This window comes from Schistocerca americana, chromosome 1 (genome assembly GCF_021461395.2).
Source record: "Schistocerca americana isolate TAMUIC-IGC-003095 chromosome 1, iqSchAmer2.1, whole genome shotgun sequence".
NCBI classification, from domain to species: Eukaryota; Metazoa; Arthropoda; class Insecta; order Orthoptera; family Acrididae; genus Schistocerca; species Schistocerca americana.
In genome coordinates, this window is record NC_060119.1 from 167,631,049 (window position 1) to 167,651,611 (window position 20,563).

Genomic DNA, 20,563 nt, shown 5'->3' on the forward strand with positions numbered 1-20,563 from the left:
CTGATTCACTGCTGTGATCACCAACTACTATTTGTTGTTCTTATCTGTCACACCAGTCAAATTCAGAACACTTGATGTCATCTGAATCTTCATGTTAGAAGCCTTTCAATCTCCTCCACTGATAACCCTTTTTTGAAAAAGGCCTTAAAAGTATAAATAAAAGCAGAACATAGTAGCTAGTGAAAGATTTTAATCCAAAATAAAGACAGTATTCACAATTACCATAAAAAGACTTACATCACAAGTAATGTGGTTGACTCTGTACACCAAACTTATCACGGACTAAAATAAGCCGCAATTGTTGTCAATGTGTGAGAACTACAAATACAGCAACAATACAAGCGACCGACAGAGATCCAACTTTAAGATAAGTGGAACTGCCAGCACTGCACCAATGCTTTTTTTAAAATTTGGAGTGAAAAAGTGAACTCTGGTTGACTCAATCAATCAATGAGACCACTCGAAGGTTAATAGGTACATATGTGACATCTACAGGTGAACACCACATATTACTCTTCCTGCTCACTTTTCTGCAATCAATACTTTCTTTTTAAGTGGTGAGTTACCCGAGAAAATTATTCCATAGGATATTGTTTGCTTCCATATTGGCAATTATTTGAAGAGCAAAAGTAGTTGAACTTGTTTGAGAAGCTCAGTAATATGGTTCTCCCAGTTCAAGTTTTCATCAATATCTACCCTAAAAAATTTGTAGCATTCTGCCCTATTTACTGACTCTTGTTCATGTGGTACATCAACTGTGTGTATGATTCTATCTGTTGTACAGTACTGAATATAGGGTGTTTTCTAAAATTTAGGGGAGTCCACTTTCTGCGAACCATTTTATAGTTCTTTGTAAAATATCATTTACCATCTCTTCTGTTGCTTTCTCTGTAATGGGATTGATTATATCATTAGAATCTGCTGCAGAAAGTACCAGTTCTGGTTGTTGAATGTTAAGTGAAAGGTCATTCAAATACATAAGGAATAGGAGTGACCAGAAACTGAATCCTGCAGGACTCCCTTTGTGATCTCTCCCCAGTCACTAAAATTTTCTACCCCTCTGACATTGCTGAATTACTCAGCACAACCTTCTGCATTCTGTTTTTTAAGTATGATTCAAAACAGCTGTGCATAAGATCATCAATTCCATAAAACTTGTGTTTTTCTTAAAGAGTAACATGATCTACACAAACAAATATCTTGAGATGATCTCAAGGTGATATGATTTTAAAAATATTTTTAGTGTTATTCATAACTCATTGGATACGATAGACGTAATTTCAGATTATAAATCAATGTGATGGCATCTATATACATATTGACAGCTGTAAGTCTGCTGTTCTCATGGTTCGTTCAAATATTGGTATGTGCATACAAACTTAAAGGACAATAGCATTGGTGGCCTCAACAGTGGGTTTGTCTGCCCCATGTTTAGTGCTCCAAGCAGCAGCAGTCACTCTGCAGAGTCCTTGGCACACTGTTGCAGTAGATGGTTATGTGGGCCATTTGGGAGACATTGACTTGATTCGTATTATATGGATGATAAGAAGGTTTTTCAAAACAGTATTTACTTGTGCAAAATAGTCCAAGGTTTTACTAAATTATTGGTCAGATAGTCCAGTTAAAGACAGTGAAATATAGTTCTTTGTTAAGTTTGGTTATAATGGAGAAGGTTATTAGTAAAATAAACAAACTCATTCGTATGACAGTTAAATTCAATTTCTGCAGATGGCCATGCAGTGAAGTTACTAAATGTTATGTGTGATGTGAGTAATGGCTGCCTTATATTGTGGGTTTTACTTTTGATGAAGTTGGAGGAAGTGGGAAGATGGAAAAGATTTTGCAGTGGAATCAGTTGCAGGTTATAGGACTCTTGGGTATATTGCTGGCTTTGGACATTATGTTTCAGTGATTCGACAGACAATAGCAAGCTATTACAGATCACACAGAGAAGTTGTGTCTGGGATGAATAACCTCATTTCTCTCCTCAACAGAAGAATAAATCCTTTTTGATATTTGTTTTATGGGATTAGGCCATGGCCCAAGACATTGAAAGACAAAATTTTAAGCAGAGAAGTATGCCTTCTACTATGGCATATTGTCCATAAAATAAAAATCAGCAGAAACACAAATTCTAGCCTTGACAGTCTGCATTTTATGATCAAAAGACTACATTGGTGAACTGAAAGATTGGACAGAAAAGCGTAACAATGGGAATCCACCCCGGGTGTTTGAAAGGAGGAGTTTGGCTGTTGCTAGAGAAAATAGGAACTGCCAAGGATTTTTATAGATAAGGACAGAAGAACAGTTGTTGGGGAGGAAACTGTGACAAGCTTTATGGATATAGGTACAGCTTTACAAGCAGAAACATTTGTTCATGTTTTTCTGAGGAAAACTTTAGTTACTGATGTTAGAGAGCTTAGTTGTCACTAATATTACTTAACATAATGCAGACACACTCAGAGACCTCCTAAAAATTAACATAAACATTGAAATACTTTCCTATTAATAAAATTTTTCAGTTTATTTCTGCTTACCTGATGCAAAAATAACAGGAAATAGGGTAAGGCAGCTAAGTACACAGAGTAATATCTGACTTCAAAGATTATCTCACAATAGGAACTCTTTGTTCTATTATCAAGTTTGCCATCAAATGCTGCATTCAACTAAAATAATTTTTCCATGACCTACCTTACTGTCGGCTGCAATGTGTAAGAAATGTGAAACGACATGTGTAGTTGAATGTTGCATCTTGTGACAAACTCATGAGGACTCTATAAAGTAATACACCATTTGGAAGTTATGTTAGGAGCAAATTGTAACATATGATTCTAAGGTATAAAACAAATTTCACTGCTGAGAATAATTTCATAATGTGAAATGAATTATCCTTTTCATAGCTACAGGCGTACATATATGCCCGGCAGGTAGAAAGGCCAGATGGCTACGAGCGTAAATGTACACACAGCAGGTGGGAAGTCCAGATGGCTACAGGCATTCATGTACACTTGGCAGGTGGAAAGTACAGATGGCTAATAGCATGTATATATGCCAGAGCCTGAGGGCAGGTAGACGTGCACATCAGAATGGCTACTTGCTGTTGTCCACATTTCTGACAACAGCGTCATTATCTGGTCTTCTTAGTAATGTAGGAAAGTGTTTTACGTTTCTCCTCCCCTGGGCCCTTTCTGCTTATGTGTCTAACATTTGGCCAGTCCTCTTTTCGCTTCTGGTGATATGACAGCATTCGCATGTGTAGCCTTTGCCATGTTGTGACCCAATTTATAAGACAAGGAGATAATGGATATTCTTATGAACAGTGGTGACGAAGATTTATAGTGATATTTCAGAGCTTTTTTCCTGACGAAGAGATGTATGTGTCTGGATGTATTGCTGAATCCTTGACATCATGAACAGAAGATTCTGCCTCTGAAGATGGAAAAGAAGATGAAGTAATTGAAACTTCATCAGAAAAAGAAAGTATGATTGGACGGAGAATCATCCAGTGATGAAACGACACCATTTTGTGAACACATTTTGTGGGTTAAAAGCAGACTTCGAAGAGTCAGCAAGTCATTTAGATTTTTTTTGTACTTCATGCCCATGGAATTTGTTTCTGCCATCTGTACACAGACCAAAAATTATTATAAATTTGTTATTGAAAAAATGACAACAGTACCCAGGAGCTTAGCACACTGGAATCATAAAAGGCCAGCAGAATTGTGTTGTTTCCTAGTATGTTCTCTGCTTCTTCCCAGAAGTAAAAACATTAAAAGCAAATAAATATTGTTTGACAGATTCTTTACTTCAAACACTAATACTTTCTAACATGATAGCCAGGAACTGGTACAAGCTGATCCTGCATTTATTGCACTTCAGTGACAATTCCACCACATCTCAAGATATTCTTGTAAAAATATGTCTCATTGTAGATCTTACAAAAAATAACCCATTAAAAACCTAGTGATCAACAAAAGTCTGCTACTTTTCAAAGGAAGTCTCCGATTTAAGCAGTGCAAACCAAATAAATGTAGCCATTTTGGCATTAAAATTCTCATCCTTTGCGATGAACAAACCAATTATATTTTGGATTATATTGTCTACATTGGTGCTGCCATGGAAATAGAATCTGGAAATGCTGACTGGGGAAAAATCAGGTGATGTTGTTGTGAGTTTGTTATTACTATACCTTAGCAAAGGTCATACTATTTATTTAGATAATTGGTATTTGAGCCCCGACTTATTCCTGGGGTTCCATGATAAATGTACAAATGCCATCAGAACAGTACGCAAAAACAGGAAACATCTACCACCATTGCCAGACAAGATGAAAAATGGGAAAATACAGTTCAAGCCCTGTGGAGCATTACTGACACTAAAATGGATGGACAAGAAAGAAGTCTGGATGCTCTCCACTGTAAATGAAGACAGAGAAAAAAGAACATAGACTGAGCCAAAACAAGTTGAAGCTGTAATAAGTCAATGGGTGCAGTTGATAAGACAGACATGTTAACTTCTGTACAGTGCATCTGAAAGACAATCAAGTGGTACAAGAAAGTATTCTTTCATTTGACTGACTTGTGTGTGCTTAATGCAAAATCTATTTTTGAAATACAAAAGCAACAGGAGATACCACTAGCAAAATACCACGTGGAAATAATCACTCAGTTGCTTCATAATTTTCAAGGTCAAATGTGTAAAAGTGGGATCCCATGGACAACCAAAGAAGAAAGCCCCTTCCAACTGAAGAATAAAGGACTTTATCCAGGGTTCCTAGTAGCAACAGAGAAAAAGGAGATTTCCCAGAGATGCTGTGTTGTATGTACTGCTTATTCATAATGAAAAATGACATGCATTAGATGCAAAAAGTGTAATGTGGTTCTCTGCATGGTGCCATGTTTCGAAAAATATCACACACTAAAGAAATATTAGGATGTTTTAGTAACTGTGTACATTTCAAGTAAGGGAAAGCAAAAAATAAAAAAATAAAATAAAAAAGTAAATAAAAGAAAAAAAAAGGTTTCTAGCTCAGCCAGTGGTAGTCCAAAGGCTGCGTCAAAAATGAGGATGGGAAACAACTAAAGTAAACTATCCGATTTCTTACTTGGAGAATTGACTTTTGGTTTTAATTACAAATGAAGCCAAGGGCCTACCACGAAATGAGTTACCCAGATATATTCTTTGTTTAACTCTGAGTCTGGGTACATGACACAATTTGGTTTTAAATTTCTGTAATTATTTTTTGTTGCAGATAGTAGGAGGAATTGTCTGAGATTTGGGTGTTTTTGCTACATACTACTCACTTTAAAACTATACATACTGAAACACATTCATTCGATGTTAATGAAATATTAATGTGTTGTACACACAAACATTGACAGTGTAAGTATCAAGTTACAGGAATTACTATTAAAAACTGCCAATCATTTTTCTAAATCAACTGTTTTTCAACCCATAATAAACAAATAAGTGAAAGTGTTGGTTTGTTTCCAAGCTCTTTTTCGAGGTTATCAGAAACTATAACCAATGTGACCATACAGGGTATACTGTTCGTAGGAAGAACATAACTGAGCGGTGGTTCTGTGCATACTGGAGCATGCAGGAAGCCTGCAGTGGCCGTAGCCTACAGCGACCACAGGGCTCAGTCGGTCACCTGCTGGACAGGCGCACACTGCATTTCCTCTCCTCTTGTCAGCTGGCCGGGCAGCCAGTACGCTTGGCCCTTGTAGCCACAAAAGGGTTATAGCCAATAATAATCAGATAAATTCTGCATAATAAATCTTAAATTGTCAAATCATTAACTAAACTATCACTGGTAGCAAAATGTGAAATTGTGGAAAAATTGCATTAATGAGGTTTCTTGTGGTAAACCTACAGTTATCTCAAACTTTCACCATCTGCTCGCTCCAGATCCATATGCTGCACAAGCAACTTAGTGCACTGACTCACAATAGACATTACTCAATGCAGTGAGCTCAAGTTTGCTAGCCACTGATATGGGGATCAACACCAGAGGCTAGACCATCTGCCTCCAGCATAAGTTTACAACACCGGCTGCGTGCTCCAACTAAAAACTAATGCCGGCAGTACCAGTGATACCTATGCTTGTCTATATCTAGGCCAACATGAGCCTCCCAGACTCAAGCTGCACCATGCTGTCAAGAGTTAATTATTGTGCAGTCCTCAAGATTTGGGTATTGTCACACCACTAACTTTGTACAGCCTCTGGGTGGTTTCATTTTATTGTATGTTGTGCCATCGTATGTTGTGTCGAATAAAGAAATTTAAAAAAATCAGTGCTCATTTGTGCTATGTGCTGCAACATATATTAAGAAGTGATGAATGAAGTACAGAAACATTTAACTATATTAAAATTATTTTTCAGGTAACAAAGTGGTACTCACATTCAGAACTGATATCTTAGGCAGGTTCTGTAACATCTTCCACTCCCTTCTAATGTAATCTACAGATCCTACTATAACCACATGCTTCAACTCATGATAATGAAAATTGGAAGCTCTTAATGGCATCACAAGGTTTCGGAGACCAATAAGTGGTGAGTCTGGATCAGCAAAGAGGCAGACAACAACATGTCCATTGAGAACAGTCATTGCAGCTTGGTTCCGATCCTGTAAGTGTGAAAACATATGATGATATTAGAATTACCACCCATCAATAATTAAACTGTTAGATGACAAGACTGCATTTTCACTCTCTCTCTCTCTCTCTCTCTCTCTCTCTCTCCCTCTCTCATCAGTTCCTCAAATAGAAGAAGACATGATTATGTAAGACATTGCAAAACATCAATCCGTAAATTGTGCTTTAAACACCACAGATTTCCTATTAAAGATATCAAACCTACAACAGCCTGTGAGGAGCAATGCTTATGAGAGCAGTAAACCACAATAAATGGTTCCTGAATGGAACTGATGCACAGTTCGAAATGTCTAGCATTCCTTTCTTACTTTTTAGACTACCATACACATAAAAGTAGGTTATCTTCTGATTAGCCAAAATAGATAATCATTAATCATAAAAGAGTGTGTGTGTGTGTGTGTGTGTGTGTGTGTGTGTGTATGTGTGTGTGTGTGTGTGTGTGTGTGTGTGTGTGTGTGAGAGAGAGAGAGAGAGAGAATGTACACAAAAGTGTGTGTGTGTTGTGTGTGTGAGTAGGTGAGGAAGGGAGGTGGAAGAATTAATTCATGCAGAAATTGACAATTCTTATATGAATTTGTGCTGAGTTCTATTAACGAAGATATTCCTCTACAAACCCACAGATATCTGTTTTTCATTAGAAAATACCTCTTGCTAAATTTAAAAGCAAAAGTAATTGGAGCACATAATGTTAATACACTGGCATTATTGTAGATATGGTACCTTTTCTAGTAATCACTAGATAATGGCTTAGAAAGACGAAATTAGTTGCGGACTGTAGAAGTGGTTTAAATAAATCTACATCTTCAGACACGTCCACAAGCCACCGTGTTGTGCTTGGAAGAGGGTACTATATACCAGTACTAGTCACTTTCTTTCCTGTTCCACTCGCAAATAGGGCAGGAAAAAATGACTATCTATATGCCTCCATATGAGCCCTAATCTCTCTAATCTTACTTTGTCTACTGTCTAAGTGGAAAATGCTGCATTCATGCAAGAGGTATTTGCTATGAAGCTAGGTTTGTTAACTGTTGAGCATTTGGACAAAAACATGTTTGGTTATTTCATTTTAGTAAGAAACAGTATATTCAGTACCTCCGTTTTGTAAAATCCCAATATTCTTTCCAAAACGCAAGTGTAAGATTTAATAAATAGTTAAACAAAAATGAGTAATGGCAACCACTCATGTGTAACTTACTGATACATAACATACAGAAAGACATAACTTTATAGTGAATTTACTAGAGTATGGTAACACTTTCTTGTGTACAAACTTTCCCACAAATTTTGTTCACAAGCTGTGTGTTTTTTGTATCCCATGGAATGAAGATAATTTCTTGCAGCACATAAATTAAATATAATTTAAGTAAAATGTTTTAAATTTGGTAGGTAAAGAGGTGGTAGTAATAAAAATGGATTTTATTTTGTTTTTCATGCTGCAGATGATGGAGACAGTGAGAAAGACAATCTGGGACAGATGTTAGTTTTTCCATCTGTTGGGATTAAGGAGGACTCAATAAAGAGAACATGATTTGTTGATGAGAGTAACTTGTGTCCACAAGTGTGAAAACCTAAACAGCACCAGGGAGTTCTTTTTTATAAAAAAAGCAGCATAGATGAAACTGTGAAAAACAACAATTCTTCTTTGGTACGGCAATGTATTAATTTCTTATTCTTAAGAATGTTCTGCTGTTTTCCTGGATGGATAAATGAAATATGCTGTCTCATGTGAGATTATAACCATGAAAAAGGTTTTGTTGTAATGTTTTAAGAAGGAAAGGGCACTGAGCATTTAAAAACTTACAAGAACATTTGAATAAAGAATGCATGCTAATTAACTGGAATGATAAAATATAATGTAACTAAAATTTACTTTCATTTTATTAATCAGATTGCAGATGGTTTCTTGTCTTGAAAAACTTGAATTACAGCCCTTTAAGCACAAATCAGTACAACAGAGTTTTGCTGGAAATGTACCAGTAAGTAAGCTATAGTGAATTGGAGCCCCACTACACTCAAGTGGGACTGAACATAATTTTATTTTCAAAGAGAAGTGCAGCATAACATCTACTCGCCAAGCAAGTGAACTGAAAAGTCATTACAGAGGAGTAACACACATCATAGCAGTATGTATGATTACAGTGGTTAGAGAGTGTACTAGCTGGATGATTTTTCATTAGAGCTATTCACTCACTCTTTCATATACAGGTAGTAACTCTAGCCCCCTTTGGATAACATGGGAAGTGCCACAATCTTGCTTTTTTTTTTCAAAGAATTGAGAAACATCTACAATATAGAGATTGTATCCTATCACACTAAAAAGCTGCAACTGAAATTGTGAAAGCAAAGTACCATACATCAAAAGACATCCAAATATTAACTTTCTGTCACATTACAACAGAAAATTGTCTTTATTTACTTTGGATACAGACCTTGGCTCTGTATCCTGGTAATCATGTTCAAGTATACAGAACTCAAAACACTTTGATTATTTCATGGATGAAGTACAATGCATGCTGTCATTCTGTTCACTCGCACCAGCTTTTTGAGATACTGTTATTTTTTATTTTATTTTAGGAACACACTCTTACACATAATGTTACACATACATCCAAATGTTCTCACCAGAAGCCCTCATGATAATCTAGTCATGTAAGAATTTGTGATTATGAAGCTAGAAAAACAGTAATGTAGCTCAAAACCTAGCAATGCACTGCTGCTGTTATGTGTTTCGGTATGCCATGCTAAAGCTATAGATGAGTATTTGTCTTTTGCAGTTTTTGTTTATAATTCTCATTTTGGAATTTTCATTATTGTAATAAGGATTATATTTATTGAACTACATATGCACAGGGAATGTTAGGTAATATCACATAGTCTGCCTTGAAATTAACTTGAAGGAGTTCCTCAGCAATAAATGTTTTTATAGCATTAAGGAATTGCTCTCAGAGGTGTAGAATACTTTCATTTGTATAAAAAGTATTTACATGTAAAAAAAAATAGTAACATAATTTTTTATCTGTTAGAACTATTTTATATAATTGTTTCCCACAATGTTATAAAGGGAAATGATCAATATGTAAACTGTTCAAAACAAATCCTTGTATTTATTCACGGAGAATAAATAAATAAATATTACTTGTACATAAAAGATGAATATAAATTCCACAGCACAATAGCTATTTGAATGATGTGTACGAGTATGTAGTTGTATGATATTTATCGCTACCGTTATTGGACAAGCAAATTAATACTCGAGTTTCCATCCATATTAGTTCCATGCTAAAAAGGCATTTCAATAATAGGCTTAGCTTAAGCTACTTATTAGAAATATTTCCAGTTCATGGTTTCACTTTATTTTTCAAAAAGAATATAGAACACTTGATGAATGGGCTATTTTTTCTCAATTTTAGTCTTTAATCTTGTGGTGATCTGTTCTGTTGCTGGTACTGTCACGGTTCACCTGCATAATCCTATTTATTTATAACTTAAAGTGTCCTCTTTCACTGTCTTAACTATTTGTAAAACACACACACACACACACACACACACACACACACACACACACACAAATACAAACACTTATATAAAGATAAAGGGCAATCAAAAAGTTTCCGTTCAAAGGCCATACAGTCCACAATCAGTATGCTAACAAGGTACAATCCTGCGAGCATTGAGGAAATCACACCAATGATGCACCATGTTGAAGATACCCATTTGGTGAAACACCGTGTCCTGCTGTGTGAAAAGTTCGTAACTGCCTGCTGCACATCCACATCGGCTGGAGTGTCAGCCCTCCAAGGCCTTTTCTAAGGGACTGAAGGTGTCATAATCACTTGAGGAGAAATCAGGAGTACAGGGTGGGTTCTTGAGCATCTCCTACTTGAGCTGGCGTAACTCCTGTGTTAAGACATTTACAATATGGGAACATGCTTTATCTTTAGGTATCAGCACCCATTATAATGTTTTCCTGGCTGTTTCACCTTAATTACACACTGTAATTTCCCCAGTTGCCCCGTAACAGACACACCAGCCAAGAAAAGTGTAACAGCACATTAGTCCTGTTTGGATGCATTTGGTAATAGCATCAACGTAGTTCACATTCCCGCATTTACCACAAGCATGTCAGAAAGATGTGAATGCTACACTAATCGCCTCTCTACACATTGATGCTTACATAGCCACATTGTAGTCACAGTTTGTTACATAAGTCCTTCAACAATGCCCTCAAATGGAAACTTTTTGATTCAGGTAGATAAAAAATCTACTCACCAAGTGGCAGCAGGAGAAACCAATTGTAAATGTTGAGGAATTGCGCAAGTTTTCAGAGCCAGTGGCTGCCTCTTCTGGTACAAGGGTTGAAGGGCAATGAAAGGGATGTAGGGAAATGACTGGCAAGGTTTTGGAAAATAGGGGGATTTCTGGGAAAGTTGCCCAGGAGTCCAGGTCAGGGCAGTCTTTCTGAAGGGGACAATAAGTAAAGACCGTTTGAGACCACACTGCTCAAGATTTGAAAACCTGAGAGCTTAGAGGTGGAAGAGAGGGTAATAAGCAAAACAGAGATTGCTGACAAAATGAGGTGGAAGACTTAGTAACAGCTAATTGCCTTAAAATGTGGTAGAGATGTAAAGAAATTAATGTAAATTAAGAGCAGGTGGGTGGTGACAACCAAAGACATGTTGCAGTGCCAGTTCCTACTAGCAGAGTTCTGAGAAACTGGTGTCCAGGGGAAGAATCCAGATAACACATGTGATGATGAAACAGGCACCAAGAATATGTCTACCATATTGTGGAGCATTTTCTGTTACAGGGTGTTGTGTGATGCAAGTACACACCCTCTATCTATAGCCATCCATCCTAACTGATAACCTGGTGGTTGTCATACCAAAGCAAAAGGCTGAACAGTGTTTACATAACAGCTGGTACACAACATGCATCATTTCACAGATGGCTTTCCCTTTCATAGTATATGTTTTACCAGTTACAAAGTTAGTGTAGGTTGTGGTAGCAGCATGCATAGGGCAAGTCTTACAGCAGGGATGGTCACAGGGGTAGAAGCCACAGGGTAAGGAATGGAGTGCAGAAGGAGCATAGCATCTGAATGGGATATTGCAGATATTGGGGGAGGAAGCAGGGAAAAGGGAGTGGGGGGCAGGTTCTGGGAACTATTCGACATGTGGTGGGCAAAATGTCACACAGAATGGACCTCATTTTTTCAGTGGATGATTTTAGGAAACCATAGCCTTGTCAAAGTAGCTTATTAATATGTTCAAGACTAGGGTAGTACTGGATGACAACAAGGGTACTCATAACTGGTTTTTTGGAAGGATCAGCAGTACCAGGACTGGATGTGTTGACTTAGGAAAACTAGTTTTGAACTAGGCTGGTATAATTACATCCAGTGAAGGCTGAGGTGAGAATGGTGGTGTATTGCTGTAAGGAGCCTGAATCTGAACAAATACATTTGCCTCAAATGCCAAGGCAATATTGTAGGGAACATTTGACATGGAAAGGATGGCAACTGTCAGATTCCAGGTGCTGTTATTTGTTAGTAGATTTAATATGGACAGAAGTGTGTAGCTGACCCACAGTGAGGATGAGGACAACATCAAGGAAATTGAGATGGGATTTGGAAAAAGACCATTTGAAATTTAATTGTGAGAATGTATTTAGAGAATTTTAACAGTTCAGCATCACCATGACTCCATATGCCAAAGATATCATCAATGTATCAAAACCAATCCAGGGATGATGCCTCAAGGATCTCAGGAAACCCCCCCCCCCCCACCCCATGAAAAGGTTGGCATAGGAAGGAGCCATCCTGATTCCTATGGCCATCCCCTGACCTGTTTGTATGTCTGCTGCTCAAAGGTAAAGTAGCTGTTCGTAAGCATAAAGTTGCTTAAGGTGAGCAGGAAGGACATCATAGGTCTGGAATCAGGTGGCAGCTGCTGGATGTATGTTCAGCAGCAGACCGACCATCTACATGGCAGATGTTGTTGTAAAGGGGGGTGGTGTCAATGGTGATGAGCAAGATGTGTGCAGTGTGAGTGGGATAAGCACAGATTTCAGACTATGCAGGAAATGGTTGGTTTCTTTAATATAAGAGGGGAGCTTTGTGCTATCAGTTGCAGGTATTGATCAACTAAGACAGATATACACTCCTGGAAATTGAAATAAGAACACCGTGAATTCATTGTCCCAGGAAGGGGAAACTTTATTGACACATTCCTGGGGTCAGATACATCACATGATCACACTGACAGTACCACAGGCACATAGACACAGGCAACAGAGCATGCACAATGTCGGCACTAGTACAGTGTATATCCACCTTTCGCAGCAATGCAGGCTGCTATTCTCCCATGGAGACGATCGTAGAGATGCTGGATGTAGTCCTGTGGAACGGCTTGCCATGCCATTTCCACCTGGCGCCTCAGTTGGACCAGCGTTCGTGCTGGACGTGCAGACCGCATGAGACGACGCTTCATCCAGTCCCAAACATGCTCAATGGGGGACAGATCCGGAGATCACCAGTGGTGTACGGCCAGTGTAGGAGATCGCTCCCCACACCATGATGCCGGGTGTTGGCCCTGTGTGCCTCGGTCGTATGCAGTCCTGATTGTGGCGCTCACCTGCACGGCGCCAAACATGCATACGACCATCATTGGCACCAAGGCAGAAGCGACTCTCATCGCTGAAGACGACACGTCTCCATTCGTCCCTCCATTAACGCCTGTCGCGACACCACTAGAGGCGGGCTGCACGATGTTTGGGCATGAGCGGAAGACGGCCTAACGGTGTGCGGGACCGTGGCCCAGCTTCATGGAGACGGTTGCGAATGGTCCTCGCCGATACCCCAGGAGCAACAGTGTCCCTAATTTGCTGGGAAGTGGCGGTGCGGTCCCCTACGGCACTGCGTAGGATCCTACGGTCTTGGCGTGCATCCGTGCGTCGCTGTGGTCCGGTCCCAGGTCGACGGGCACGTGCACCTTCCGCCGACCACTGGCGACAACATCGATGTACTGTGGAGACCTCATGCCCCACGTGTTGAGCAATTCGGCGGTACGTCCACCCGGCCTCCCGCATGCCCACTATAGCCCTCACTCAAAGTCCGTCAACTGCACATACGGTTCACGTCCACGCTGTCGCGGCATGCTACCAGTGTTAAAGACTGCGATGGAGATCCGTATGCCACGGCAAACTGGCTGACACTGACGGCGGCGGTGCACAAATGCTGCGCAGCTAGCGCCATTCGACGGCCAACACAGCGGTTCCTGGTGTGTCCGCTGTGCCGTGCGTGTGATCATTGCTTGTACAGCCCTCTCGCAGTGTCCGGAGCAAGTATGGTGGGTCTGACACACCGGTGTCAATGTGTTCTTTTTTCCATTTCCAGGAGTGTATGTTCAGCGGATGCTGTGAAGCCAGCAACTATGGTATAGCCAGGATGATTGGGTTTGCAAATCTTAGGAAGAAGGTACCTGCTGGGAGCATGTGGCTTTGGTGGGATAAAACATTCTATGGATTGAGGTGTAAGTCCTTGTCAGGGGCCTGAGATTTTAAGGAGAAACTGTAGGTCAGTTTGTATTACAGAGATGGGATCTTGAAGGCACTCTAACTTACATACTCCCATTAGTAAAGTATCACTGTACAGATTCCTTGTTTACCGAGAGGAGAATGATGAGTCATAAGTTTTTAGGGAATGATGAGCCTGCAGAGGAAAAGTTAAGGTCATATTGTAGGGTCCTGAGATATGGTTGTGAAGCAATGCTAGATGTTAGGAATTCCTGGAAGGGTTGTAAGAGGTGATTTTGAGGTAGGGGTGGTGGGTGAAGTTGGAAATGCTGTCAGAATTGTTCAAGGCATGGTTTCAGTGTCACGTTTGGTGTTGGAAACGTTTCAGGATTGAACTGCAAAGTGATATTTCAACTTGAAATTACACACAAAGGAAAGTAGGTTCTTCACCAAAGCAGCATGATTAAATGCATGTTTAGAGGTGAAAGTGTGACCTTTCATTAATTACCTCATTCAGGAGGGGAGAGTGTCTTAATGAGAGTTTGAGAACACTATAATGTTTTGACTAGTTCTTGGGATCGTGAATTATAATTGGCCTAGGAGGCAGTGGTGAAGGCTGGGAATGTTGAGAATGTTGGTCATGCTCAGTTTGTAGGAGAGGAGTGGTGATAGATGGTTGTGGCTGTTTAGTGGATGGATCACACCACTGAGGTTGTTTAGAAGAAAGTGGGTTACCTTTTTGAGGTGACGTCTGGCCTATTATTGCAGTGTGATGTTGGCTTGGTGGATGACACCATGCAAAGAAACATGATGGGCATATAACTGGAGGACTTTGTAGGAGGAGAGAAGTCTGGTAGAGTAGAAACTGACAGATTAGTCATATGTATCATAGATAAGGTGGCTAAGTGCAAGAGATTGCTGTATTTTAAACTGTAAAAGGGGCTGGTGTGGAGCAGGATTACATCCAGAAACAGGGAATTTCAATGTTAAGCTTTTGCAGACTACTGCCAAGTACAAGCACATTAAAGCATGTTTTCAAAAGGACTGAATATAATATGTGATGTGATTCATCATGCCAAAGTAGGAGGGTTTGAAGTATTACAAATGATACAAGAGGCAAAAGAGAAGCATGGGGGGTGGGGGTGGGAGGAAAAAGGACAAGAAGTAAGGATAAAGATCAGAAAAATGTAGAAAAATATGTATGGAAATCTTGAGAACAGACAAGGGTTAACAAGAGGTAATGAGAGGGAAAGAATTTCTTGTGAGAAAAGTAGATAATGTGATACAAATAAATTATGACAGGAAAAGATTACAAAAATAATCTGTGATTGGGAAAGTTCATGGAAAGGACCTGGAAACAGACAGAAGCTTAAAAATGGGACAAACAGAAAGAGAACATTGTTGGAGAAAATGAAATCTACTTTGTTTGACAAATAAAATAATGCAGGAGATAGCAGTAACAGTTGCTCAGTGCAGTTTAGTGAAAAAAAAGTACAAAAATGTGAAAGAACCATGCTGAAGCAATGTAAGTGGTAAGAGGTCAAGAAAGCACAAGTTCTGTCAAATTTGCAAACAAATCAGCAAAAGACGAGGTGAAGGCCCTGTAGTGGATAGTGAACCATAATCACAGAGTTATATGCAAGTTCATAAATAACAATGGATCCTTCTAACTGCGCAGAAATTGGTACGAGAAAAGATGAAGGGGCAAGATGTTGGTTAGTACAGGTGGTACAAATAACTAAGTGAATGAACTAGCACATAAGGTTGAAAACAGATGACAGTTTCAACAAGATAGATTATATCACAGATTGACAATGAGGTTACATAGGAAGGAATGATGGTCACAGGAAATAATACATCAATGAAAATAATCAATAAAAAATCTACCTACTAAGCCGTGGCAGAAGAAAACACACATAACAATCACGGAAATGTGGAAGCTGCTAACCTGGTGGTAGTCATATCAATATATAACCTACTAATCTGTGATATGCATGCCTCATCTGCTAATTTCCACTCCACCAGATGTCTCTCCAGGTACAAAATACAGCACCTAGAATCAAATCTGGTCAACTTTCTTAATATCACCCAGCCTTCACCACTGCCTCCTAGAGCTATGGTAACTCGTGACCATAAGAATGACTCACATTAGTACAGAGTTCTCACCCTCTCCTCTAAGGCACTCTTACCTCCTGAATTGTCTGTACTATACATAGTTCTCGCTTTAAGCTGTAAAACTGCATTTAACCATGCTATGTCGATGAAGGATCTACTTTCCTTCACATGTAATATCAACTGGAAATACAATTTTGCAAGCCAATTCTAAAACCTTTCCAACACATAATCTGACAGTGAACCATACATTGAATGGTTCCGATCAAAATCCCAGCTTGATCTCCCACCACAGCCTCCAAATCACTCCTTATATGCCTTGCAATAATTCCTAACATCTAGCATTGCTTCACAACCCTTTGACAGGACTCAAGGCTCTTCATTCCCTAAAAACAGATGACTCCACCATTATCCTCCCAATGAGCAAGGGATCTACCACTGTCATACTTGACTGAAGGGAGTATGTAAGTGAGGGTATCTGCCAGCTGTCTGACACCTATATGTACAGCATCTGCCATCAAGATCCCACCACTGTAACACAAAGTGACATACAGTCCGCACTTACAACTTCAGGTATCACACAAGTGCTAACATCTTAATCCATAGAACTCCTTACTCCACACAAACTATGCACTCCCATCTTTCTACAATCCTGAAAGCCACCGTCCCTTAGTTGCTAGCTTGAAAGAACTCACTGATCATATATCTGCCTTAGTTGATCAATACATGAAACCTATAATATAAAGAATCTCTTTCTATATTAAAGGCACTAACTGCTTCCTAGATCATCTGAAATCTGTGAATTCCCATTCTTGACCCTGGTAGAGCTGATCCCTCCATAAAACAAATTAGGAGTACAGCTCTTGTCATCTGGCAGTATGCTGATTAACACCCCCCCCACCCCCCGTCCCCCTCTGAATCTCCACAAAATCGTGTTCAGATGCTACATTCCTTCTATACTCATTTCTCTACTCTATGGCTCCTACTCCTGTGGCTATCCCTTTGTAAGGCTTGCTCTATGCACACTGGAACCGCAATCTACACTCCTGGAAATTGAAATAAGAACACCGTGAATTCATTGTCCCAGGAAGGGGAAACTTTATTGACACATTCCTGGGGTCAGATACATCACATGATCACACTGACAGTACCACAGGCACATAGACACAGGCAACAGAGCACGCACAATGTCGGCACTAGTACAGTGTATATCCACCTTTCGCAGCAATGCAGGCTGCTATTCTCCCATGGAGACGATCGTAGAGATGCTGGATGTAGTCCTGTGGAACGGCTTGCCATGCCATTTCCACCTGGCGCCTCAGTTGGACCAGCGTTCGTGCTGGACGTGCAGACCGCGTGAGACGACGCTTCATCCAGTCCCAAACATGCTCAATGGGGGACAGATCCGGAGATCACCAGTGGTGTACGGCCAGTGTAGGAGATCGCTCCCCACACCATGATGCCGGGTGTTGGCCCTGTGTGCCTCGGTCGTATGCAGTCCTGATTGTGGCGCTCACCTGCACGGCGCCAAACATGCATACGACCATCATTGGCACCAAGGCAGAAGCGACTCTCATCGCTGAAGATGACACGTCTCCATTCGTCCCTCCATTCACGCCTGTCGCGACACCACTGGAGGCGGGCTGCACGATGTTGGGGTGTGAGCGGAAGACGGCCTAACGGTGTGCGGGACCGTAGCCCAGCTTCATGGAGACGGTTGCGAATGGTCCTCACCGATACCCCAGGAGCAACAGTGTCCCTAATTTGCTGGGAAGTGGCGGTGCGGTCCCCTACGCCACTGCGTAGGATCCTACGGTCTTGGCGTGCATCAGTGCGTCGCTGCGGTCCGGTCACAGGTCGACGGGCACGTGCACCTTCCGCCGACCACTGGCGACAACATCGATGTACTGTGGAGACCTCACGCCCCACGTGTTGAGCAATTCGGCGGTACGTCCACCCGGCCTCCCGCATGCCCACTATACGCCCTCGCTCAAAGTCCGTCAACTGCACATACGGTTCACGTCCACGCTGTCGCGGCATGCTACCAGTGTTAAAGACTGCGATGGAGCTCCGTATGCCACGGCAAACTGGCTGACACTGATGGCGGCGGTGCACAAATGCTGCGCACCTAGCGCCATTCGACGGCCAACACCACGGTTCCTGGTGTGTCCGCTGTGCCGTGCGTGTGATCATTGCTTGTACAGCCCTCTCGCAGTGTCCGGAGCAAGTATGGTGGGTCTGACACACCGGTGTCAATGTGTTCTTTTTTCCATTTCCAGGAGTGTATATTAACTTTGTAACTGGTAAAACATATACTATCTAAGGGAGGGCCACCTGTGAAACACTGTTCAGCCTTCTGTTTTGGTATGACAACCACCACGCTGTCAGTAAGGATGGATGGCTATAGACAGAAGGTGTAAATTGGCATCACACAATATCCTGTTTCAGAATATGCTCTACAACATGATAGACATAATCTTTGTGCCTGTTTCATCACTACATGTGTCATCTGGATTCTTCCCCTGGACAACACTTTCTCAGAACTCTGCAGGTGGGAACTTTTGTTGCAACATGTCTTTGGTTTTGCCACCCACCTGGCCTTAATTTACATTCATTTCTTTGGTTTTATCATTTTTTTATCAGTAACTATTCCTTTATTAACTTACTTTTAGTTTTCTATATCTTTTATTTCTGACCAGTCTATCACCCCCCTCCAGACACACACACACACACACACACACACACACACACACACACACACACACACATTTTAAGACAATTAGGTTTCCGCTGTTACTAAGTCTTGCACCATGTTTTGTCAGTTCCATCTTTAAGCTCTCAGTTTTTCAGATCTTGACCGAGTGCAGTCCTCAACAATCAGTCTTTACTTGTAATCCCATTCTGACCCAGGCTCCTATGCAACTTTTCCATAACACTCCCTATTTCCTAAACTCCGCCACTCCTTCTCCTTCAACCCTTCTGCCAGAAGGAGGAGCCACAGCCTCTGATAGCTTGCACATTACTTTATTATGTTTGTTTCCTCCTGTCGCTGATTGGTGTGTGTGTGTGTGTGTGTGTGTGTGTGTGTGTGTGTGTTGGCCCATGAGAGAGAGAGAGAGAGAGAGAGAGAGAGAGAGAGAGAGAGAGAGAGAGAGAGAGAGAGAGAGAGAACTATTTTAATCATGCCATTCATATATTACACATATGTACGCAGACAACAATTTGGAAAATATTTTGTCGTTTTCTTGAATTTTTGTTGTAATGATATACTTACCAAAATACATTCCTCTAAATTCTTGGCAGGACCCCAATGAAACATGCCTGTAGAATCATACTTCATCTCAGTTTTCTCAAAATCAAAATCTTTGGCTTGATCATCAGCTATTCCTACTTGAAGGCCACCATTGTTGTTCATGTTGTTGCTCCCTGAGTTTCTACTCGTTGGCCTGAAATGACATCAAGAATTATACAAATATTTAAAATGCATATAGTTACTTGAATCAAACAATGGAAAATCCAGGATGGAATGTAACAATATTATAAAAAGGAAAGTTGCCACTTACCATGCAACAGAGACGCTGAGTTACAGATAGGCACAACAAAAAGACTTTACAAATAAAGCTTTCAGCCAGTAAGGCCTTTGTCAAAAATAGACTACAGACACACACACACACACACCCACACACACACTCAAATGCAACTTACACACACGAATGCAGTTTCAGGCAACTGAAACTGCAACCTTGTGTGTGTGTGTGTGTGTGTGTGTGTGTGTGTGTTTGTGTGTGGATGTGTTGTCTATTTTTGACACAGGCCTTACTGGCTGAAAGATTTATTTGTTATAGTCTTTTTGTTGTACCTATCTTTGACTCAGCATCTCTGCTATGTGGTGAGTAGCAACGATCCTTTTCATAATATTGTTATATAGTTACTTGAGATAGCTACTGAATAACAATGACCTAACTTGAACATTGAGAAAAATAAAAATTGTTTGAAACATGCATTATTATTAACGGATATCCTTGGGATTTTTTGTGTCATGTTTGATTTAAGGCCTTTTTGCTGATTATTTTCACTATCAGTCTAATGGCTTAGTGCTAATTTTAGAATAATAGAAATTTACTGTGAACAGCAGTAACAGTACAGTCATTGTCTACTGTGGGAATTATGATGCCTAAGTCATATGAAGAAGATGTGTTGCATTACAAAAGGTGTGCTGTAGATGTCTGTGATGCAAAAGAATCACTGAGTTTATATAATGTACAGAAAACTTTAAAAAATC

The 20,563-nt window shown here is 40.3% G+C and overlaps 1 protein-coding gene across 1 annotated transcript in view; it reads right to left on the reverse strand.

The window, feature by feature from the left end:
* LOC124552186 (calcium-activated potassium channel slowpoke) overlaps nucleotides 1–20,563 on the reverse strand; it is an 881,186-nt gene that overhangs the window by 133,344 nt on the left and 727,279 nt on the right. The window contains exons 19-20 of the mRNA XM_047126498.1: nucleotides 19,556–19,727; nucleotides 6,405–6,629 (exon numbers count right to left, since the gene is read on the reverse strand). Coding sequence (XP_046982454.1) covers nucleotides 6,405–6,629; nucleotides 19,556–19,727 — 397 coding nt within the window. The remainder of the gene's footprint in view (nucleotides 1–6,404; nucleotides 6,630–19,555; nucleotides 19,728–20,563) is intronic.